This window comes from Malurus melanocephalus, unplaced genomic scaffold (genome assembly GCF_030028575.1).
Source record: "Malurus melanocephalus ecotype Western Australia unplaced genomic scaffold, MMel_1.1 scaffold_425, whole genome shotgun sequence".
Classification (NCBI taxonomy): domain Eukaryota; kingdom Metazoa; phylum Chordata; class Aves; order Passeriformes; family Maluridae; genus Malurus; species Malurus melanocephalus.
The window spans coordinates 241,893-265,588 of record NW_026623657.1 but is presented as its reverse complement, the minus strand read 5'-3'; the positions used below and the strand labels follow the sequence as shown (position 1 = coordinate 265,588).

Below are 23,696 nucleotides of genomic sequence, written 5' to 3'. Positions count from 1 at the left end.
CAATCCATCAAGTTGTGGATGGGCTCTGGCCATCACTGTGACTCCAGTCCCTCCAGCTTCCCTGCCCTCCCTGTGGGCACATCACCAGCAGCATTCTGCTCACACCCACGCTCAGAATCTCCAAGAGAAAAGCTCCGCTTTCCCAACCTACATGCTGGGTTTTTTCCATCTATTTTTCCTTTTTCCCTTTTCTTCCCTCAGTAGCTGGATTGTAAATGTTCTAAATGCATCCTTTCCATTGTAAAACAGGTTCAGGCACCAATCTTTGGGGCAGCATTTCCTTCTTTGCTGTTGTGTTTGCTCTGGCTGGGCTCTCCTTGCTCAGTCTGACAGCAGCACAGCACTCACRAGTGGCGAGGCGAGGGCTATTTAAACAAAATGCAGTAAAAGGGCAGGGCCCCACAGCCACTGGATTCCTGCACATCCTTGTTTTTCCCATCTAGAGCTCTGCCTGTGGGTGGTTAAGTGCCTTCCATGCCTTGCTGGTGCCACTGCTGGTGCCCTGTSATTTTGGAATTGTCCCTCCCCAATGTTGACATCTGGGAAAGTGAAACCAACAAGGGGAGTCATACAGATCCTGCTGTGTAGTTGAGGCTTTTTGGTTTTTGGGTTTGGTTTTTTTGTTTTTCATTCTGGGCTCTTTGGACTTTGAGATGGGGAGATTGAGGGGGAAGATTAAAGCAAGGGAGCACTGAAAAGAGTGCCCAGGATTACTGATTTAAGCTTTGGGTCTGTTCTAGTCAGATATGCCCAGCTGGATGTGGAGCAGTTAGGGTGGTCTGTACTGCAGTTTTCCCCCTGTCCCATGTATTTTGCCTTTTTCTTCGTGCTCCCAGGACAGCCTGCCACATCCCTCTTACAAATGTCTTGCTTCTGGTTGGACCCAAGAGAAGAGCCCTTCCTGTTTTCTCTCCTGTGTTGTCTCAAAACTTGACAGAAACTGGAGCAGACTTGGGAAGGAGGTTTGTGCAGGAACTCGAGGCACACTTTGTTGTCCCAGTGCTTGGGCAGTCACCGTGGTGCTGCTGTGTATGACTTCCTGACATGTTGTCACATCCATGTGACTCCAAATATTTCCTTTCCTTCCTTTGATTCACAGTCCCAAAAATACAAAGTGCCGGGGCAGAAAGGTTGAGGTGTTTTCATGGAGGGGCTGTGACTGCTTCCTGCAGCTGGCCCATCCGGAGCATGGCTGTGCACAGGGGCTCAGTGATGTGAGAGCTGGAATCATCCTGGTTGTGTATAATCCCTGAAATGTGCAACAGGGGTTGTGGATAGATATCTCTTAAATAAATTGTCCTGTGCTGAAGAGGGAGRATGTTCCTTGAGGCATCTCTCTGTTCTTGTTCATTTTCTTTTATGGCTGACATTCTGCCTGACTTTATTTGGGACCTTACAGAAACTCCTTCTGGCTTGGACCAGCTCAGCAAGGGCTRCCTGAAGGTTAAAGTGAGGGAAGCCTTTATTTGTGACCTACTTCATCAGTGTCAGTGCTGTAATACAGGAAAGCACCACGTGTATCATTGACTGGGCAAAGTCCTGCTGGAAGGAAATGATGCTTTCAGGTGGCTGGTGCTCAGGGCTGCTGGGTGCCATGTGTCAGATCCTGGAGCGAAACACCCGTGAGATTCTCCACGTGTCCCTGAAAGCATCTCTGAGTGTTGTTGGTGCAGGGGACAGCAGTGGAGAAGTGCAGCTGGGTGTCCGTGATCCTGTTTCCCAGGAGTCCATCCTGGGCTCCTGTCCTYGCTTCTACCAAAGATCCAGTTAAAGATTAAAAACATCAGACTGAAAGTAAAACTAGAAAGGTGTAGTTGATGTTTGGAGCACTTGGTGTGTTTGCAGCAGCTCTGCTGCATAAATCTCTTGCAGAACATGACTGAGTCAGAGTTTTGCAACAGTGTGTTTTCTGTCTTGGTTTAYACAAATGACATTCCTGAGCTGAGTGCAGGGGATTTCTCCTGCAGAAGCCTGAAAAATTGCCAGGCAGACTTCAAGCTCAAAACATGGACATAATCATGGGCTTCTCTTGTGGGCTGTGTGGCTCAGAGGACAGGCTGGTGTGGGTCTCTCCTTCCTTCCTGTTTTCTTGCTGGAAAACATATGGAAAATATGATAACTTCTCTTGAACTTSGCTGATGTTGGCTTGTGTGTTACCAGTGAACAGGGCAGGCTGTGTAAAATTAGAAATGCATTTCCCACTCACTTCCCACTCATGCAAGGATGCTCAGGGAGAGTGGAGATCCATGCTGAATTACCATGGAAATTCACTTCTTTTTTGTCCCAGATGAAGAGTGCTTCAGAGTCAGTCTCGGCTGGGCACACACATTGTGTCAGGCAGGCTCCAGCCCATTTTCTGGGGTGATTGTAGAGCCCGGGGACATCTCTTGTCAGAGGGACATGAAGCCTCGTGGCAGCATGGTGGGAGGCTGAGGGGAGGCTGAGGTCAGCAGCTGCCACATGTGGTGGTGAAGGTTGTGTGAGCTTCAGCCATTTTAGTGGCCTTGTCCTGATAAACGAGTTAGAGGAGGCCAGGGAGCTGTGCACGTTCACTCCGATATTAATGCCAGATGTCAAGGAAAGGTTTTGATTAAGATCCTTCTCTTCATCCAGGATCTTGTTCTTTCCCAGACTGCAAGCTGGTGTTCTGGGAATGGGATGGTGGTAAAATCCCCCTTGGCTGAGCAGCAGCAGTGCCCTTTCCTCCAKCAGCATTTCCAGGTCATTGTCAGCTCAGCAGGGCACAGTGAGGTCACCCTGGCCCTGCTGGGAATGGGTTGTCTGCAGTCCCCATCTCCTCAGCAAAAGGCTGGGGTGAGGCAGAGTCTGCTGCCTGGCTTGGTGAGTTTGTGGTTTGTGTGACAGGCGTGGGCCGGGGGAGGATGGTTTGGGGCTCAKCCTGGCAGCACTCAGCAGGGCAGGGTGGAGCAGGCATTCCTGAGAGGAGGATGAGCACATGGGGGACATCTCCTGCCCGGAATTCCCAGCCCTGTCCCACCTCCCAGGTTTACACCTCCAGAAAGAGCGCAGCTGAAAGGTTCCATTCCCAGCAGAGCACGCTGGATTTGAGTCCCCTGTCCAAGGACTGTGAGCCTCCTCTTCTTCAGTGTTCCTTTTGACTGCACATGTCATTGTCTGCAGAGAAAATAGCACAAAAGTGCCAAAAAGCAGAAACWTTTTTGGTGCCATTGAGGCTCTGGGATTTTTTTTTTGCTCACTCTGTTCCAAGGTCAAGTTTCCAATCAAGTTAGTGCTTGCAGCAACAGCAGAGATTCCCCCTATAGAAGCACATGTTTGCAGAGGACTGTGGCATGTTTGTGAATGCTGGGTCTGTGCAGCTGGAACAGGGGGTGGTCACGGAGATTTGTGGGCATAAGAAATGTTCAGCCACTTTTTTGCTAAAGGAAGCGGTTTTTTTGGGAGCTAAAAACTTCTTTGCTGTTCCCTTGCTGGTGAATTCCAGTCTGATTTGTTTCCAACACTGGAGGCCCTCTCYTGGGTCACATTTATATTTTTCACCTCTTCCAATTAATTCAGTTGCCYGTGTTTTCTCAGTGGAGAACTCCTACTTCTTCGTTTGTATTATCTTTGCTGTCTTAGGATTACATTGGTCCAGAGAGCTTTGATATTCTGAGACAGGAGATGCACCAGCAAGATCAATTTCCAAAAGAAATATATGTAAGCAGTTCACCTGACTAACCAGGGAATGAGAAATGCTGAGAGGTCAAGAGRCTCTTGAAATGACCAAGTAACCTTGTTGTTTGCACTCTCTTTTGAGGAATAGAAAGGGATTTGAGACATTCACCATCAAAAGATTGGGGTTTTCAGGTCTCTGCTGCATGCCAGGTAATGCACACACCACCACAGCAAACAGCACTGAGTGTAGCTGAAGGTCACTGACCGACAATAAATGGTAATTCCAGTGTCTTACATGTCAGAATGCCCAAGAAAGCTGGAGCTCCTCTTTGCTCTTTCAGTGTTTTACTGCATTTCCCTGCTGCTGTTTGGGAGCAGAACTGAGAAGGAGTCAGAGAGCTGAAATCACCTCCTTCAGCTGGCTCTGGAAAAAAAAAAAATTTTCTGCCCTGACTTAACCCAAGGATGGTTGTATCTATTGTTTCACTGACTTTCTTAGCTCATGATTATTTTTGTTGCTCTTTTAAACTCATTGTCTTGGGGAAGGGAAATCTTTTGTCAGGAGCACTGCTTGAAGAAAAACCTCCACAATTCCCTTTGATTTTGCACAGGAAAGAGTCTATGATTTAAAGGTGGGATGTGCCTTGTATTTACGTGCTCTTTGGGGGAGTTTAACCTTATCTGACATTCTTCCTCTCCTTATCCCACATAACAATACCAGATGTGGGAAGCATGGAGGAGGCACGGGCTGTGGCATGATGAGCAAGCCTGTTTCAGGTGCCTCTCTTATTTATGATGTAATGCTCCACTTTCTGTGCTGAGTAGATAAAGGACCTGGCTTGCTCCTTGCAGTGGAAAAAGTTCCCCTGCTGCGATACAGATCATGTGTTTGTCTCATGAATAGGTYGTTGTGAGCCAGCTTTGCCCTGGCTCTCAGAGTTACCCTGGCTCATCCCACAGGAAAGGGACTGGCTAACATGATGGGTCCACATCAGATGTAAAGGTGCTACATGCAAAAAATGCAAAAGTTGGTGCTGTTTTCTGTTTATCAGTRAGAATTCCCTCTCAGATATCAGCCTCTCGCTCAGCTGGGTGCCAGCAGATACAAGGATTGTAAAGTGAAACGGGGGTTATCGGAAAGGAATTGACCCTGCCCGCTTGCCTGGGCAGGAGGAAGCAGTGTTGGAGAGCAGGGCTGCCAGCCAACAGCCAGTTTTGTATTCCCTGTTTAGCAAGTGCCAGTCAGTCTAAAAAAAAGCTGTTTATGGCTGTTTCCTAAGCATGGGACACACTCTGTGGCTCGACTTCCAGTAGCACAAACTCCTCTGCTTTCATCCCTGTCCCAGCACRTCCCAGGTTCTGAGTTCCCAGCACAGCATCTGGGTTGGATCGGGGAGGGGGAAAGTGGATCTGGGGAGAGGTGAAGAGGGAAGTGATGTCTGGAAACAGCAGAAAGGAATTGTTGACTTTGGCTTGAATTTGCAAACAGTAATTGTCACTTCCTTTTCAGTTACTGATTATGTTCACAAATCAAAAGTTACGGCCCTAGGGAAAGCAGAATAAGATTTCTACTGGCAGCTTTGGTGTTATCAGATGCAGCATGGTGTGGGMAGAGGCTTTCCCAGGCAGATTCCTGGTGCTGGTTTTGTGGAGCTCTGCCAGAGGAAAAAAGAGGATTTGAAGCCAGAATTCATGTGCTGCTGGACCCAGGAGCTTTTGAGATCAGAGGATATGGGTGTGTTGGAGCAGCATGTGATATGTGCAGTGTGTGAGGGATCTAAAAGAGACCTCCTTGGAGCTGAGCTCTCTCTTTGTGGAGACAACTTTGAAGTTAGGAGAAGAATATGGATGTGACTGGAAAGTACTTTCAGGAAGAGTGTTAAAACGTGGCCAGCAGGCACTGGTGTATCTTTTTGACGTGGGAGAGAAGCAAGGCTTTTCTGGGGGTCAAAAACCCACYCCATGAGTTAGAGGTTGCTCCTGGCTGTTTCAGYGGAACCCCTCAGTCTGCCAGGGACRTTTTGGCRTCAGCATGTCCTGTCCCYAGGCATCTRTGGGAGTCAGCCCTGCAAGGAYAGATGTGCCAGAATTGTCCTGTGCTGTCTGTGTGCTGATGCCTGTACTGGCTGCCCATCTTTGCCCTGGTACAGCAGGTCTGTGACTCTCAACTGGGATCTGCCATGCTGTTCTCTCTGGAGCTGTCCAAGGGTGGGATGGGGAGCTCTGTCCCCTGAGACAGTGAGGCTCTGAGAGCTTTCAGAAGCTGGAAGTGAAACAGCTCACTCTACATCACCAACCTGAGAGTTTTCTCTTCTTGCTGTATTTCAGAAACTTTGACTCCCTCAGAAAAGAAAATGTGTACGAGAACAACAAGTTGGTAAGTGACTTTTAATATTTTCTTTTGGTCTAGTTCATCAGCTGGCACTTTGCTCATGTGATTTAGCAGCAGAAACCCTGCAGACACAGCGTGGCAAGTGTTCAAATCCTTTGCCTTATTCTGCACCTTCCAGCCTTCAACTTTGAACAGCAATGTCCAGGCTGGGTGGGTGCATGAAGGCACCTTCAGACTGTTCAGATTTCTCAGCTGGCTACACCACAGTGTGATGCCTGTTACCAGTGTGTTCTGTGGCAGCAGAAGCTCAGGCAGAGGTGCTAGAGGTCAAAACATGGACATGCTGAGTATGAGATGCTCCTGAGGGATGGAGCAGGCACTGGGAAATAGCTGGGGTGAGAGGGGAGACACTGGGAGTGTCCTGTCCTCTCACTTCTGTTCATTCCTGATGTATGTGATCRAGGTGGACACATCCTAAAACCTGGTCCTGCCTGGCACTGGAGTTTCTCATGTTCTTTCCACACAGAAAATAGACGTTAGGCAGGCCAACCCCCACCTGCACTGGATTCAAGTGTGGTCTTAGTGATCCAAGGAAGGATTTTCTACTCCCTCTCTCCATCACAAAAGGAGAGGCAGTGAATTATAACACTTCTCTTCCCTTGGCATTGCTCCACACAGTTTCATGGCTGCTTGGCAGGAGCTTGGGATATGACCGAACCATGGCAGCTTACTCTTGTCTGGGCTGGAGGAGTGACATGCTCTCAGGCAGTGAGCTGGCTGAAGTGCTTCTTGCCTCTGGGAGAGCTGTGCTTGTCCCCCCATGGCTCCTTGGCTTCTTCTCCCCTTCATCCCTGGCCATGTCCACAGCTCCCAGGGCAGACCCCCTGTGCCCAGGCTGGGGCTGCAGCCTGTAAACAGTCATTGTCACTCTGGGGTTCAGTTCTGTGTATTCCTCTCCTCAAGGGGAGATTCAGACCACACGTTTTGCCCTGGAGGTTTGGTATTTGGCAGGAGTCAGGGCCTCTCTGCCATGRAAGGGTATCTTGGCTGAAGTGCTGAGGATCCCTGAGTGTTGCTCCTTCTCCAGCTGGGCTGATGGTGTCTGCTTGTGTCTGGGAAATGAGCTCTGTGAGCTGCCTCCGCTGCTTTTATTAATGAAAAGCTTCTTTGTGCTTCTCATAAAGACTCACTCCCCTCCTTTGTTGCAGTCTGTGTGTCCCCTCCTCCCCCTTTCTTAGTTTCTTTTATGTCCTTTGTTTTGCTCTCTCTTCCTTGCTCCACCTGCTGTGGGATGACTTGTCTGTGTTGTCCTTTCAYTGCTGGTGTCCTGCTGCCTTGGCTGTGCTGTCAGTGGGATTGACCTTCCACCTCTCTGTGGTCTCCTGGGCTGGCCTCCCCCGTGGGCTGCTCTCCATCCTARCTCCTACACTTCTTGCTCTGGCTGTCCTTGGGGTAAATGGCTCTGATTTCTCCCAGCATTATTCCTCTGCTGTTGCCCAGACCTTCTTGATGCATTACACATCAAAGACTTCTTTTCAAGGGCCGTGTTGTGCATGTAGAAAAGTCTTGTTTAAACCGCAATTTGCCACATCGGGTCTTCTGTCAAGGAAGAATSTGTCACTTCTCAAGTGCCACAAAACCAACCCCAAACCCTTGAAAAATTTCAGTTGGTGGTGKTTTTTTTTTGCTAGAGATTTCAAAAATTTAYAGAGAGRAGAAAAGTTTCTAGAGCTTGGATTYAGTRCMGGTGGATGGTGGTGTGCTGTAGCAGGTAGAGCCTGTGCCAGAGGGAAGCTGTGCCAGGCCAGCTCAGGTGGCCTCAAGTATATCACTTTCTCATTTCACATGGACATGGCAGTGGTGACACTTACTGCCCCTGGAAGGCAGCTGGAGCTGCACTGATGAAAAACACGATGCAAAACCAGCATRTTGGTCCTTTAAAGGCCAGCCTGGGCAGGCAGGTAGAGGAGAGGGGCAACTGGGTCCTGTTTGTGTGATCCCATTGGGTCTCCAGGCAAGAGCAGTTCCCAGGAACACGAGGATGCTGCATGAACAGGGTCACCATGTGCTAATGCTGCTCTCTGCACTGCTCACCTGGCTCTGGCCAAACAGTTGGGTGCACAGAGCATCYTCCTCTTTTGGTCCAGGCAGCCCCTCGCATTTGTTGTGTGCCCCTTGCCCTGGTGTCACCCGTGGCAGGAGGTGGCATGAGCTGTGCTCCCACTAAACCTCACACCAGGAATGTCCAACAAGAAAACTCAACTGGTCAGACCAGTTGTGCAGCCAGTGCAGTGGGGAACACTCCAAGGAATGTTTTAAGTACCAGTTTACAGGACAGGAAAGTGCCARGCTGGGCTGGCAGCTGGGATGATACAGCCGGTGGTAACTGGCTGAAAGCATTTTTAATGTCAGCTCTGTTACATTTTTACTGGGATACCCAATGGAAAAAAATGGTAATTATCATGCTGCAAAATAGTGGCTGTTTGTTTCTTCTAAGCAGGAATGGTTGGCTTGTACACCAACGCTGTGTGTGTCCCTGCCAGAGGTCAGATGCGGAGGGGTTTAATATATTCAAGTTTTTTTTAACCCTTTCACTGTGGACTTCAGCCTTCCTTGTGCCTCTGGWCCTGCAAATGCTGTTTTCCTTTGCTGTCTTGGCTTTTCAGCAGGGATGCTCTAAAGACGGGGGGAAAGGATTTTTTTCCCTTAAGCTGGGAACAAACAGTGTTGGAGAAGGTCCTTAGTAAAAACCCTAAAGTGAGCTTAGCAAGGGGGTAGTTTGGATGTTGTAATTTTTTTGGTATTCTATTAAAGGCTTTTGTTCAGAGGCAAGAGAAAATAGCTTTTGCCTCCTTTACCTGCAGTTCAAAGCAGAGGACACCACAAACCCCAAATATATGTTAGGCAGCATAGAAACAGTTAAGCTGGAAGGGAGCTATGTATCAGGAATTCATCTGCACCTCTCTTTCTCCTTTCTGGTCTGGGAGAGAAGGRTCCCTCCTGCTGCCCAAAATTTCCCATTTTCAGATGGAGAAGAGCAGGAGGTAGGAGGCAGGGAGCTTTAACATTTGCCCAGCTCTCAGATGAAATCTGCCTGCAAGCACCTAGCAGCCCACCATTAATTGGAGAGTGCTCCAGGTTGGGCTGGGAGCCTGGAAATGAGTCTGGACTGACACATCCCCTTCTGCCAGGCCTGGCTCTCTGCAGCTGTGCTCTCACAGACAGAGGCAGGCTGGAGGAAGGGTAAGGGAAGCCCAGGTGAGTTACTGTGCAGTGAGCTATGGCCAGCTTGCCAGGCCRGATTTTTGGCTCCTTGCCTGGATTTCTCAAGGCAGTGGCTGGAAGCCATGACTCTGTTGGTTCCTACGATGTAGGAGTTAAACTGGTGCAGCTGTTCCCCACTAGAGTTATTATYTGAGTGGGGCTGTTTGCAGTGCACTTTCTTAGTTAYGATGAGGAGCAGCTCTGCTGCCTGRCATGGACAAGWCCCCTGTATTTTGATTTTTYTTTCCCTTCTCCAGGCATTTCGAGTGGCAGAGGAGGAGCTGGGGATCCCAGCCTTGCTGGATGCAGAGGATATGGTTGCTCTGAAGGTGCCAGACAGGCTGAGCATCCTCACCTATGTTTCTCAGTATTATAACTACTTCCATGGACGGTCTYCTAGTAAGTACTGTATTCCCTGAAGGGGTGGGAAGGATCAGGGTTTCATTTCATGCTTTCCCTTGCCTCCTAACAAGCTTGGATGAGCAAAATAGACTGCACAGAGGCCTTTTTGGTACCAGAATTATTTCAATGAGGGATCTGAACTCTTTGCAGACCAGCCTACAGTTGCACCAGTGCTTTTGGAAAGGTACAGGGTCATGTCTTGTCTTTAAAACTACTGCCTTAAAATAWAACAGTCTAAAATTTCTTATGGTCCAGCCAGAGAGGAGCACTGAAGGTTCCTCTGCATGGTCCCCACCTCAACTTTCCATTCTCAAACACCTCCACCTCTGTTCCAGTCTTTGCCACGCCTGAGGGCTGGTGAGAACATGGAATAGAACAAGGCTGAGCTTGTTTRTGAGGCTGTGCCAATGGAGCAGCATCAATGGCAGGGCTTGTACAGTACTGATGGAAGGAAGGAGAAGAAAATTATCACCCTCACTGACATAATTGTGATGGAAATTCTGTCAAACATGAAACGGGCCACAGAGCTGCCAAGGCATTATATTCACGTGCTGGAGAGTTTATCTGGGCTCACAGGAGCATTATTGTAGTCTTGGTTTATATTTGGCTTTAAGCTCACACAAAATGAAATAATATGATAAGCCAATTTTACAGGTTCCTCTAGAGGAAACTTTCGAAAGTGGGACATGAATGACTTAACTGGTTAAAGTGAATCTAAATGGAGAGATATGTATTGAAAATGTCCTACATCTTGGAAAGAAAGCACAATTCACTCAGAATTGCCTTTTATGTTTAAACTCTTCTACTTCTCCACCTCTTTACACATTTAAGCCTGCTTTTTCTCTCCTTYCACTACTTCTCCCCTCCTCGTCTTTATTTTTATTTCTTGCTTTAAAACCATTCTGATTGAAATCAAACAAATTYCATCATGTTTGTGCCAAGTGATGAGAATCTGGGTCAGATTGGGGTCTTTGCCCCCTCCCCCCTGCATCTTGTCTACCACGCCATCAAGCACAGCACATTTTTATACTCTCCAGTGTCCCACAAAACACTTGGGTTGCATTCCTGTTGCTGGGGTGAATGTGAATAACTGAAAATGAGCCCAGYCTGGAATGTGCCCTCTGACACCAAGCAGAATCATGGAATCACAGTCRTGCCCTTCAGATGGCTTCCAGCAGGACCATGAAATAAGCAGCACACAGGAGGACAGAGAGGGTGAGCACACAATGTTTTAGTGAGGTCATGCATTTGTGGAAGAGTGGAGTTGAAGCCACCCATCTTTGTGCTGGGCTTTGAGAATTCAGTAAATGGCACAAGTGGGAAGTGAGGGGGCAGCCCAAGGCTGAGCTGTTTACTGGGTCAGCTGTCCCCTGGTCCCTGCAGCAGGAGCCCTGGGTGTTTGTTTGGATAAGTTGGCTTTCTTGAGGWCAGACTGCTGGGAACTGGGCTCCCTCTCTGCTCCCTGCCCTTTCTGTGTTTACTGAGCAGGGTATAATCTCTTTTCAGAYGAGTGGCCATTTAAGTGGTCACTTGGAAAGTGAAGCTGTGGCTCAAATATCCCACAAGTAGCACAGAGACATCTCATTCAGWATAGGAAGTGGTGCAGAAATAACATCCTTGTGAGACACTTGGGGTTGTGACTGTAAAAACTTTGCAGGAGGCCTTATTTCYCAGGGAAGTTTAATTTTCCAGGGAAGTTTCACTTCCCAGGGCAGAGGGCATCATTCCCTGCTTGATGGAAATGTTGGAGATTCTTTTTTTCTCCACTTGTAGTGAATTTTGAGCTTTTCTATTTCATTTGCAAAGAAAAGAGAATTGGGCATTTGCAGGTTTCTTGTGGCAAGTCTTGATTTCCACGCCATTATGGCACCTCCAAGTCTTTGTAGAATTACCCATTTYTAGTGGTCATTTCTGCATTCAGCAAGGCTGTCTGCTCCGAGGGAGTCCCAGCTGGGATGTGGGGTGGACAAAATGCAAGGAAGGTTCAGGGTATGTAGGAAGTCTGGAGCACAGCAGTTTGAGTGAAACAAACCCTCTGTGTTCCAGATCCTTGGCCAGAACACCTCTGCCTCTTCCAGCAGTTTCAGTTGGGATCAGTTCCAGCCAAACCATGGGCTGGAATTGAAAACCCAAGCTCTTGTTCTCACCATCTATGTATGGCTATTTGCATTTCTTCACTTTTTCATTCCCTTTCATGAAATTCCCTGAGAAGAGAAAAATCAGCAGTTTCGGCTGAATATTGTTGCAATTTGCTTGTTTCCTCTTRCTTCTCAATCCAGTACAGAACTGCTCATGAAGGAAGTCTGAGTCTCCTTATGTGCTTTGCATGTTACCCATCAGGCACTTCTGGGTATTCTTATTTTGTAAATTACTCCTAAACCCATGAGTTTTCCTTATGTTTCCTTAAAAAATTTCCATTCTTCCAGTTGGAGGCATGGCTGGAATCAAGCGTCCTTCCTCTGAATCTCCAGAGCAGCATCCTGGGAAGAAACCTGCTTCAGAGCCTCCTAAACCAGTGCCACCAAAACTGCCCCCTGCCCACCCACCAGCCAGAGCCAAGCCAAAGGAAACCTCCCCAGTTACCACRGTAAGAAATGTGGGTTTGGGTGCTCTGTGTGCCTTAAATTATCAGGGAGATAGAGAGTGCTGAGCTGGTGGTAAGGACTTAGTCTCTGATTTTCTGCTCACTATAAGGGATTTAATCCAGAGGTCAGGTTCTGGCACAGATTGAGGTGGGAGTCACTGGAAAACTGTAAGACAGCCTGGACATGGGTGTTTTAGGACATGGATATGCTGTTCCTAGATATTGGGGATGAAGATTTTTACAGGATGTAGTGTTATTTTTGTTAGAAAACATTGMTTCAGTTCTTGGAAACAGTTTCAAAGCAGAGTAGGGGTGAAAAGAAGGTAGAAGCCCTTTCCCAGCTAATTTAAATCAGGCAGACAGAGCACCCTGATCCTCTGGCTTTGTGGGAACATAGTGCCCGTACTCTGTCCTTCTGAGGGCTGTTCCACTTCTAGGAGAAATGGATTAGAGGGGGAAGGGGTGTTTTGGATGTCACTTCTCTCTCCTGGCTGTGAATCCCAAATCCTCACCTGCCTGGGAGATTTATAGCTGTGTCCAGGTCCTGYCTGCTCACCCACTGCTTCTCCCCACAGAAACGGGTCCTGGCAGAGAGTGGCAATGTCCCCAGCAGCAGCTGTGGGGTCTGTGGCAAACACGTGCACCTGGTGCAGCGCTACTTGGTCGATGGGAAGCTCTATCACAGGAACTGCTTCAGGTACAGCAGCTCCTCAAAGTGGGGCACAGCTCTGGGGGTCACAGAGGGCCAGCCTGTTATTTTTTGAGGCTGGAAACAGAGTGGTGTGGCATGATTTTTTTAGAGTGGAAGCAATCTGGGCTTGCTCTTGACCTGAGTGTACGGGAAACTCTGCACAAATCTGTTTTCATTTACACCTTTCCTGCTTCAGGCTGTGCTATCAACAGCTCCTGTTCTGGTGCCTGAGGAATGTGCTTGCAGGGTCTGCTTACTGCCAGTGTGGTACCTTCACCCTCCTGTGGATGGTGGAGTTGTGCCTGCACTCCCAGCTGTGTTTCAGTGGCCTCCCAGCACTCTGGAGGATGTTTCCTGAGATGTTTGTATCCACAGATGCAGGCAGTGTTGGAACTTGCTTCTTCCTGGRAGCTACAAAGCCGGGCCTGAGCCCGGTACGTTCATCTGTACCAGCCACCAGCAGCCAGGCAACACCCAGATCTCTGGTCTCCACAGTACTGGGAACAAATCTGACACTACCCCAGCCCCTGCTGCTGCCAGGGCATTCCAGAAAGCACCAGAACCCAAGAAACCAGAGCAGGTGTTGAAGAAACCCAGCCAGGAAGGCCTCGCTAATTCAACCAAGCCATCTGTTTCATCTTCTGGAAGCTCTGGCTTCAAAAGTGTAAATACTCCATGGTCCTCATCAGCTGTAAATAAATCAGATGACTGCAAAGGTGCCTTGTTGGGGAAAACAGATCACCATGAAGACTCCCCATCAAAGCCTCCTTGGACATCTTCTGCAACAAAAACACAGCAAGCCCGAGAAAACTTTTTTCGGTCGTTGGAGACCTCCAGCAATAAAACTTCTGACACTCAAAAACAAGTCCAGTTTCCTCGTGGCCCTGATAAAACTGCCCCTGCCAGAACCACTGYTGAGGTCAGTCGAGGGAATGCTGAGAAGGATCAGGCACGTAACCACATTATACAGGCTCTGTCTGGATCAAACACTTCTCCAAACAGGCCAGSAGGACTCAGTTCCACTGGCTCCTCAGCACCTAGCAGGTAAGCACTATTTCTCTTTCCCTTTTCACTGCCAAGATGTTTCTTGGGATAATTTGGAGAAACCCCTGCATCTTCCTTTGTTTTGTCCTGACTGCTTTTGCAGCTSAGTTTTAAAGGTGTGTGGAGGGACATACACAGATCATTGGAACAGAGGCCAGTAAAAAAAGATCCATCTTTTCAAAAACACTCACTAAGTTGTTCTTTTTTGCAGTGGCAAGTTTTCTCCCRTCAGTTCTCAGAGTCCAGCTCCAAAAGCACAGTCCAGCAAAACAGGGTACACAGCCCCAAAGCAGGAGAAGGTGACAGACCCTGTGCCCAAGAGCCAGGCTGCCWGCAAACCTGCTGACCCTTTGCACAAGCCAGAGTCAAAAGGCATCAAAGGTAAGGATGAGTGATTCACACAGCTCTGCTTGGACACAGCACTCAAACTTTATGCCTTCCCCTTGGACCAGTCCAGCAGATGTGTCCATGACTGTTGTCCTTTCTGTCTGTACCACCACGTAAGGGTTTTCTGGGGCTCAACATTCCTCCATTCATCCCTGTGCAATTGCTCCCTCTAGCACAGTGAGTTTTATTGCTCTGAGGATCTCCAGGTATTTGAATTTGTACTTGCTGTTGTCAAACATGGTGGTTTTCAGAGGCTTGGGTAGACTTTCCCAGATGGGACACCTTGCCAGAACTTTGGGATGATTTTTGATTGCAATTGGAAGACCCCCAGCCTCCTTGTCTGTTTTGAACCAAAATTCCACCATGGTGACTTAGCAGTGAGCCAAGGGATGATATTCTGGAGGTTCCCAGTATCTCAGGCACTCTCAGGCAGCCTGTAAATTTTTTGGCCAGAAGCACTGTGTACAGTTTGCTGTGACTTTGTGGGTTTTTTTGTTTCTCATTTTTCCTGCCCCATCCTTTTGTCRCTGAGATCTGAGCTGTTTGTGTTCCACTGCTGTTGAATGTGTCTGTTCATTTACTTTGTGGCTGTATTTCTCTAGCTGGGTGGGTAGGTTTTAAAGCATTTGATCTGAAAGGCCCAAAATGCCACTGAGATTATTTACTACCTGTTGTATCTGAATCTATCCCTGTTAAACTTGTTGAGCTGGTGCTGGTTTGCTGCAATAACATCCTAGTATCTGCCCCAGCGGATGGCTTATCTCCTAAGATTCTCCTGAGACTCAAATCTGGCTTGTTTCTTTTTATTGGATGTTTTTGTTTATTTTTATTTACCTCTCCATGTTCCTTTCCTCAGGAAGCACAAATGTTGGTGAAGACAATTCTGAGAGCCCAGCAGGGTGGAGATCTCGACTGAAGCCTGTAGCCAGCAAGTGAGTGTCTTTGGAGCTGGTTTGGGTTTTGGGTTTCCATGACAATCGTGACCATCCCAGATGGACATCCAGACCAGGATGTCCAGAACTTCTCCTGTGGACCATTCTGCAAAAAAGGATGGTTTCCTACCTTTCTTTTTTTAATTTGCAGGGACCAAGATAGCTCTAAGAAACCTGCTGATGACTCCCAAGTGGGAGCAGGGACCCCAGCACCCAAGGAGACAAAGCCAAGCCCATTARCTGTCCCACCAGCAAAGCAGGACTCTGGTATGAAGGATAAAAGCTTTGCCTTCATTTTGTTCATCAGGAAGGGGACAAACATTAGTGCTGCAAGGCCTGTGTGAGGAATGTGTTGGTGGAAATTGTGCTTTGCTCTCTGCACAGTGTTTGGCCCAATGGTGCCTTTCTTTTGTGCCTTTGATGGGTTGCCTCCCATGCTTCCCCAAGGAGAGGCCCTCTTTCTCCACAGGGTTCCATTTTTCTTCAAGACAGACAGCAAGATTTCACTTAATCTCTCTTGCATGTTTGTGTAATGTTGAGAAATCTTGGTGATGGTTCCCAACTGTTTATTCGCCTCCCAAATATTTATTCTCCTCTACTCTGGGCTTGTAATCAGTGTTTTCTTCCCCTGTTTACTTTGGGTTTATGCCCTTCATTATCATCAAGAGATGAGGGCTAGGACTAGAAATGAAGTTGGCTAGTGTGAGTGCCAGAGGCATTGGACAATAAAGGGATTTTTATGAGATGAGATGAGGGTTGAAATTTCTCACCCAAAACCTTTCTGTGCTTCTTAATCCAGCTTCATCTGTTGGATTCACGAAGAAGTTGTTGATTCCCAGCTCAGATCTTATCARGAGCTGTCAGAATTCAAAGCAAGACTGGGAAGATCCTGGAGACTCTGCCAAGAAGGAGGAAGATGGCAAACAGTTGAAGACAAGCACTGCTACGTGTAAGATCTCTTGTGCCTACTAAAGTCACCCTCTCCTCTGCACTGTCAGGGAACAGCCTGAGTGGTCAGTACGGGATATGTGTCCCTGAGTTTTTTGGGGCTAACCCTGTGGCTRTTGTCATGGGGGAAAAATCTGTGTTATTAATTTTTATTAGCCAACTTGGCATAAGCAAGAAACAGCAAGGCCAGAGAATTCAGTGGGAAAGGAAGAAATTGAAATAGGAATTTTTCAAGGTCACTGCCCTGTCATTCTTTAGACTCAGTGCTATGAAGAGGACCATCTCCTAATTTGGGGAACTGGGATCTRGTTGATGCCTCTGTTCCTCTTCAGTTGAGTGGCTTCAGGAAATAAAAGGAATGTAGAGAGCTGACAGCCAGAGGCTCCAGCTGGTGGGACCCACAGGAGCAGCAGCCAAGGCTGCTGGTTCTAGGATTTTCAAAGATGTCCCAACCAGTTTGTCCCTACTCTTAATCCAGTTTCTTACTCCTGTTTGTTCAGCCACAGCTTTACTGTGCACCTCTTCTCCATTGCCTCGTTATCCTTGCTCTGACATACCCCYCCACAATGCTAATGAAGTTTTCTGGAGCTAACCTGATGTTTGCTGCTGTCCTGTTTGCTCAGCTTCTTTGGCTCCCCTTCCCTTATCCCATCATTCATTTTCTTTGGTGGTCAGTGGTRTTTTCTGTTGAGGAAGGAGGCTCCAGGGTTTTCTTGCCAACTGTCCTACTTCCAGCTTGSTGGCAAGCAGCCAACCCGTCCTGTGTCTGTCAAGCCAGAACCTGAGGGTATCCTGATACCAGGATATCAGATCCTGAGATGGTCACAGGGTTCATTTTACAGGCTCTTCCCCTCCAGTGACCGTGGCCTTCTCACCATCAGTGGTGCAGCTTTCTGCCTTGGCTGGGAGGTGCTGCAGTGGKCACTCAGAAGGAGCCCAGAGATGCAGGACTGAGCTGGGAGAGGGAAGTGTTGTTTGGGCAGACAGCTCAGGGCAGACCCGGTCCCTCTGGGAGGAACCTTGAAGAGAAGTGTGAGCTCAGGCAGTGCACAGGGCAGCAAAACAGCAGCATCCAAAGGGAGGAAATCCCTGACAGAGGCCAGCAGTGTGGGAACAGCCACATCCAGCATCTTCCCCTTCTGCACTTTTCCTAGAAAGCACAACAGAGCAAGGGCTGGATGACTGGAAAGCTGTCCTTGAGCTCTTCCTCAGTTGCCAGAGATTCTCAGGAGGCTCCCTTAGTCTGTCTGTCCTGCCTTTCTCCTTGTGTGTGCTGAGCCTGCATCGCTGCTGCCTTTGTTGCTGCCGTGCTCCTTTGATAGTTGAGTTTTCCTTCCTTATCACATCATCCAYGTACGCCTCTGTTCTCTCTCTGTGGTAATTATCCAGCCCAGCCCCTCGGGTATCCAAATACCTCACACTCTTCTGTAGTTATCCTTGCAGCACAGTTGGGCAGAGGAAGCTGAGGCACAGWGGAACAAATACACATTGCTTAAGGATTGATTTTAATAGGTGTCCAGGGCCTAAATAATGCAGTGTAGTGGGGCCTAAGGGACTTCTCACCTAGGAAGTGTTTTGTGGGAGGAATTGAACCTTAGTTTCCTGAGATCTACACTGAGGTCCCCTAGACCATCTTTGTTTCATCAGTATTTACTGATATTTGTTTGTAAAAAAGCACTAGAGGGACATTTTTAGTATATCTTGGTGTTTCCTGTAACAGTCTGTCTGTGCTATCCTTTGGAAGCTTAWTAAGGGATGGGTTTTGCCACAAAAAATACCTTTGGATTTTGACAAGCTAGTGAATGAACATGGAAGTCAATATTCTTGGRTGGAAGTTCCAAAGTCACACCTGAATTAGGTGACTGTCTATACCCTGGGGATGCAAGCAGCAACCTKTGACCTGAGTGACAAGCCACAAGGTGTAAATCAGGCTCTTACCTTGGTCAGGCATGTGAATGCATGTGTGTCATTTGTGACTTCTGCTGAGTATGTGGGACCTGTTGTGCTCTGGTGGTGTAGGCACTGTCCCACACCATAAAATCATTTACAGGCTGTAGTGACATTCTTTGTTTGATTTTTTTTTCTCCCTTCTAGTTAAACTTCCTGTTACGAAAAGCAAAGACAAACTTCAAGTGGTGTCCCCGACCAAGGTATGGCTGGAAACCAGGTGTAAGGGCAGCAGGCTGGGTTGTTGGATATCCTTCTGGAGTGCTTGTTCAGATATATCTCTCTGTTATTGGGAAGGTTGATTTGGATACCCAGGGAAAGGGTGAAGGGCTCTGGGAATGGTGAAAAGTGGAGAGGCTGCCAGTCATCTCCCATGCAGGGAGACAGTAGGAGCTGGAATGAGACAGAGCTCCAAAAAACCATGGTGGACATTGCATTCCCCAAAGAAGGAGGGAGAGTATCTGCAGACTGACCACTGTCCATGGAGTTGCCACTCGCAGCAGATGTGTCACAGCCTTGCAGTGGCCACAGCTCTGCTGTGAGCAGCCAGCTCTGCACCTCTGACCTGGCCCTCCCTAGTTCTGGCTCTGTAGCTGGGCTCCTTATGCCCTTTCTCATCTCTGTTGTGTCCTCAGCAGGCAGCTCTGAGGGCACTGAGCTCTATTTGGTCCTGCTTTTTTTTTCTCCTAGCTGCACCCAGACTACCTCCCTGAGGAGAAAATCCAGGAGAAGGTTCGTGACATTGAGAAGCAGCTGGATGAGCTRGAATTGAAAGGAGTGGATCTGGAGAAGCAGCTGCGTGCCTGCGAGGGAGGTAAAGGAGCTCTGTTGTGCTGGGGATGTGTGAGTCTCATGTCCTACCCCTGGGCACTCTTGGCTCCATTTCTGGGAGCTTAGGCTACACGATTCACCAGTTTGCCAGAGGTGCTTGGTGTACAAAGATAAAGCTCAGGAAATTTTGAACCTCCTCTGTTTGTTTCATAACACGTGGAAGGTGAGCTGGGTGTCCTGTAGCAGAGGATCCATGAGGGAGTGACCTGCATCCCTTGTACCCAGGGGCTCCAAAAATCACCTGTTTTGTTGAGGTTTCCTGGGGCTCATATAAGTCATCCTAGGCTCTCCCTCAAGGTGATTATGTGTTTGAGGCAGGRGACTGACCTGATGCAGCTTCTTGCCCTTTGTCTCCTCTACAGATGAGTCCGAGGATGCCCTTATGGTGGATTGGTTCAAACTGATCCATGAGAAACAGCTGCTGCTCAGACAGGAATCTGAGCTGATGTACAAGTGAGTACAAACACAAACTCACCCGTCTGCTTGTGCACCTCAGCTGTGAGGAGTGGAGGAGAGGGAGTGGGGCAGCCCCAAAAAGTAATGTGCCAGTTGGTGGGATGAGAAGGGTCGAGGATGCCTTTGGGAGAACTGCCAGAATCATGATGTATTAGCTGGTGGGTCTGTGAGGGGCTTTTGAGGAGAGAAATGTCAGAAATGTGATGGAGGAAGATTCCCCCTGACCCACCAGCCTGGGCAACACAGAGATGAGACTTTAGCATGACAGGAGAAGGATCCAAGCCTGGGGCATGGCAGGGCAGTAACTCATTACTTCTGTCATTCCTTCCAGGATGAAGCAGCAGAACCTGGAGGAGGAGCAGTGGAATATTGAGATAGAGCTGCGACGCCTCATGAGCAAACCAGGTAAAGACTGGCCACACTGGGAGTGCTGCTGGCCCAGGAGCCTCCACTTGGTGTGCAAGCCCTGGGATGTCCTTCAGGGTTGAAGGCACTGTCACAGACTGTGGGTGCACTGCGAGCATCCCCTGTAACACCCAGCCCTCCTGTGCTTTGGGAGGGGATGGAGCTGTGCCCCTGAGTGTGAGGACAATAAAATGAGGCTTGCTGCAGCAGGGTGGAGGCAGGAGCCACAGTGGGGAGGTACTGCCTGTAGCTGTGAGATGGGCTTCTCTTGTCTTGTGCAGAGGAACTGAAGACCCCCAGGGAGAAGGAGCAAGAGAAGGAGCTGCTCGAGTCGTACCTTAACGTCGTCAATGATCGGAATAATATTGTGGATTGCCTGGATGAGGACAGGCTCAGGTGAGGGCCCTCAGATGGTGGGAAATGAGCCAACATTAGGGATTACTTCCATTATATTTGCACTGCTGCCCAGGCTGTAGGGGYGGACCAGTGGCTGTAGTCCAGACTTCTGCTCCGTGAGAGGTGGGTGGTCACCTGTCATCAACCATCTTGTCCTAAATGCTGCTGTCGTTGCATCCTTGGCAGCTGCTGGAAAGAGATCAGGACCACAGCCCTGTTCTCTCGAGCTAAAGCTGCTGTGGGAACAAGGGCTGTGAAAATGTGGAATGTGGGGGAAGAGAGGGAGAGGCTGGTGATGGGGAGGCTGGAGGCAGCATGGGAGATGCAGGAGGAATCTGGGAATATGAAGTCAGGAATGTGCTCTGTAGCAAGTGAAAGAAAACTGTAGCCAAGAGCTGGATGCTTCCCAAGTTCAAAGGAAGGCTGGTGTGTCAAGTAGCTGGGTGTGTGCCTCCTGGTGCTGAGAACACCCTCCATTCCTCAGAGCACCACCTCGTGCTTGTGGGTTCTGTGCTGCCCAGGACAAGGTGGTCATAGAAGAGTGCTTGTCTCTGGTGGCAGTGAGCCCCTCTGCAGAACCCTGGCCTACTGTGTCTCAACTTTCATTTCCTTGCGTGTGGTGGTGCCTCAGCACTCCATGAGCTCGGATGATTCATCAGCCAGTTGGAAAAAGGTCTGGAAATCCCCACACAGGCCCTTGCTTTCAAGGGAACCAGATGGAATTTGCTAATGTCTAAAACTCTTAACTGTTGGGTTTTTTCCCTGCTGCTTTCTCAGGGTAGTCTGTGCAGGTTAGTCTTTTCTGACTGGGGAAATAAGAGCAGTATTTCAGTGTGTTTTGGTGTCTACCAGCTTGTCATGAACACAGCAAAGTTTTCTAACACCAGGCTGTTCCATTACAGAGAGAAAGAGGAGGACCAGATGTTGGCAGATATGATCCAGAGGCTGGGTAAGGGCCCTTTCTCCTCTTACAGAGCAGCCCTGGGGGGCACTGGAGCTGTGGGTCTCAACCTGCTCTGTGTCTGCTCCCTCTCCTGCAGATGGATCTCTTGACAGCCAGGAGCAAGAGAGGAAGAAGAACAAGTTCCGTTTGTCCAAAATATGGAAGCAGAAAAAATAAGAGTAAAGTTCAGGAGCTTGATGTTCCTTTCCCAGCGGCCCAGAGAGACCCATCAAAGGTGTGGTCCTTCCTCAGTGCTGCTCTCCTGGAGCTCCTGGACTGTGAGAGACCCCAAGAGGCCCATCAAAGGTGTGGTCCTTCCTGAGTGCTGCTTGCCTGGAGCTCCTGGACTGTGAGAAGCTCTCTGCCCCCTGACATGAAGACTGCAGGTTTGCTGACCAGAGGGACAGTGTGAATCCCCCTGGCCCTGCTGTGGGGCCCAGGGATACCTTTCCCAGCAGATGGACTTTCAAGACTGTTTTCCTTCTTTGGCTCTAGTTCAGAGCTGGTTCAGCCTTGTTGGCAGCTCAGGAAAGCAAAGCTGGGGTCATTACAGTCTGAATGGCAGAGCATGGCACCCCAGGGTGTCCCATGCTGTCCCCAGGGCTGCACCAGGGCTCTGCACYGGGCTGTGGCARGGCCATTGTCCCTCCTYCCCTTCCTGCTTGTGYTGTGCCTCTTTGAGAGGATCAGAGRTGCAGAGAGGGAGATGCTCTGGGGCAAGAGGGATTGATGGTTTCCCTCATTACACCAGTGCAAACTGGAGTCCCCACATTTGGGGGGAGCAGAGAGCAGAACCACCTCTGTGGGGTGGGATGTTCTCGACYCACAGTGGTTTCAGCAATAGTGGTTTGTTTCCAAACCTCTTTTGGAAGGTACCGTAGGCTGATTTCTCCAAGCCATGAGGGGCTGCTCACTGCTTCATTCCCTCTGTGGGGGAGATTTGTAGCCTCCTTATTTCTCTGACTGCTCAGTGAAGCAGTATTTTCATTGTCTATGGCCTGTTGTGATGAAAATGTACAGAACTCTTGTACTGTGCTAACTGGGAGCACAAGGGAGTTCATGGGTTTGTCTCACCCCTGAGTCTTCTGGGACCAATATTTCAATTCYTGAGCCCTATCCCTGGACAGCCAGTGCCCTTGAGGGGTGCTGTGGCTCACCTTGGTGATCCCAGGGGTAGAGGAGCAGGTTCTGGGCTGTTGCAGGGGGTGTTTCCTCTCTTCCCTCAGTGCAGTGCCTGCAGCCTGCCCTGTGTGCACCCTCTCAGTCAGCCTGGGCACCAGGGATGGAGGCAGCCGTGGAAAGATCAGGTTAATTCGTGATTCCTCTGGTGCGTATGGACTCCTCCCTCCCGGCAGGTGCCCGGGGAGTCCCCGGTCCCGGTGCCCAGCAGGAGCAGGGTTCTGCCGGAGCAGCTTTGCTCCGCGGTGCCGGCAGAGCAGAGGCGATGCGTCCCTTTCCCACGAGGTGGCACTGGGACTCTCCGGCCCGGGCAGGGATGTGCTCAGGGTGGCACCCAGTGCCTGAGGACCCTCCTGGTGCCYTCAATGGGGACCGTGTGTCTACAAGTGGTGGGACACCTCTTGTGTACCTGCATGTGCTTCTGCTCAATAAAGAATTGCTGGAGCAAATCTCAGCATCCCAGTGTGAGTTTGGGACACTGGRTTTGGACTGTCCTGGTCACTGTGAGCACTGACAATCCCTCTCTGGAGCTTGGTGTACCTGTGATGGAGCAGCTCCCCTGCCCAGAGCCTGCAGGACACGTGCAGATCCAGGGGGAGCAATGGCACCGAGGGGTTTTTCACTGGTTTTGTTGAGGTGTCACACTCACCCCTGCTCTCAGGTGAGTGCAGTTCCCCCCTTGCTGCTTCAGCACCACGCATGTCCCAAAGGGTGTGGGGTCACAGCCTGGCCAGCGGGATGGGGGACACACGAGAGGCAGAGCTTTTTCTGCCAGAGCTGGGCTGTGGCCTGGGTGACCCGAGTGGCAGAATTGTGGTGTCACCGGGTCAAAGGAGGCTCTGTCACYACATGGAAGACAGACTGGTTTGGGGGGACATGCTGACCACAGGGCTGGCAGGCTGTGCCTCGCCCTCCTGATCTTGTCAGGAAACTCGTCCTTTCTTTCCTGGGGCTGTGTGTAAACATGAGGGGAGGGAGGAGGGCTCCTATTCTGGACTGAGCAGTAGCAGCAAACCCCCAGAACTAAACCTGCCTCTGTGGGCTGCCAGCTGAGAGGAAGGGAGCTGAAACCACMTCTGCTGAAGGAGGGAAATACCTTTCCTGATGAGCTATCCCAGTCTGTCATTATTGCTGGGCTGTCATTTTTTCAACCTCTCATTCTCCAACACCAAGAAGTTTGGTCTGCATGGATTTGGAGGATGGTGGCAGCATCATCCAAACACATCCAATCCTTCCTTCTCCAACCTTCATCCACCTTGAAAATAGGCAGGAAACTGGCCTGAACAGGAATGTGATAGCAAAGTGCTTAAAGAACAACC

The 23,696-nt window shown here is 49.3% G+C and overlaps 1 protein-coding gene across 1 annotated transcript in view; it reads left to right on the top strand.

The window, feature by feature from the left end:
* Positions 1-22,826, top strand: part of MICALL2 (MICAL like 2) — a 24,008-nt gene extending 1,182 nt beyond the window's left edge. Inside the window, exons 2-17 of the mRNA XM_057379849.1 lie at positions 5,965-6,013; positions 9,490-9,631; positions 12,061-12,221; positions 12,794-12,915; positions 13,285-13,953; positions 14,165-14,334; positions 15,197-15,272; positions 15,424-15,539; positions 16,072-16,221; positions 18,315-18,370; positions 18,858-18,981; positions 19,361-19,451; positions 19,786-19,859; positions 20,141-20,255; positions 21,158-21,204; positions 21,296-22,826. Coding sequence (XP_057235832.1) covers positions 5,965-6,013; positions 9,490-9,631; positions 12,061-12,221; positions 12,794-12,915; positions 13,285-13,953; positions 14,165-14,334; positions 15,197-15,272; positions 15,424-15,539; positions 16,072-16,221; positions 18,315-18,370; positions 18,858-18,981; positions 19,361-19,451; positions 19,786-19,859; positions 20,141-20,255; positions 21,158-21,204; positions 21,296-21,375 — 2,242 coding nt within the window. The 3' untranslated portion in view covers positions 21,376-22,826. The remainder of the gene's footprint in view (positions 1-5,964; positions 6,014-9,489; positions 9,632-12,060; positions 12,222-12,793; positions 12,916-13,284; positions 13,954-14,164; positions 14,335-15,196; positions 15,273-15,423; positions 15,540-16,071; positions 16,222-18,314; positions 18,371-18,857; positions 18,982-19,360; positions 19,452-19,785; positions 19,860-20,140; positions 20,256-21,157; positions 21,205-21,295) is intronic.
* Positions 22,827-23,696: the final 870 nt, after the last annotated feature.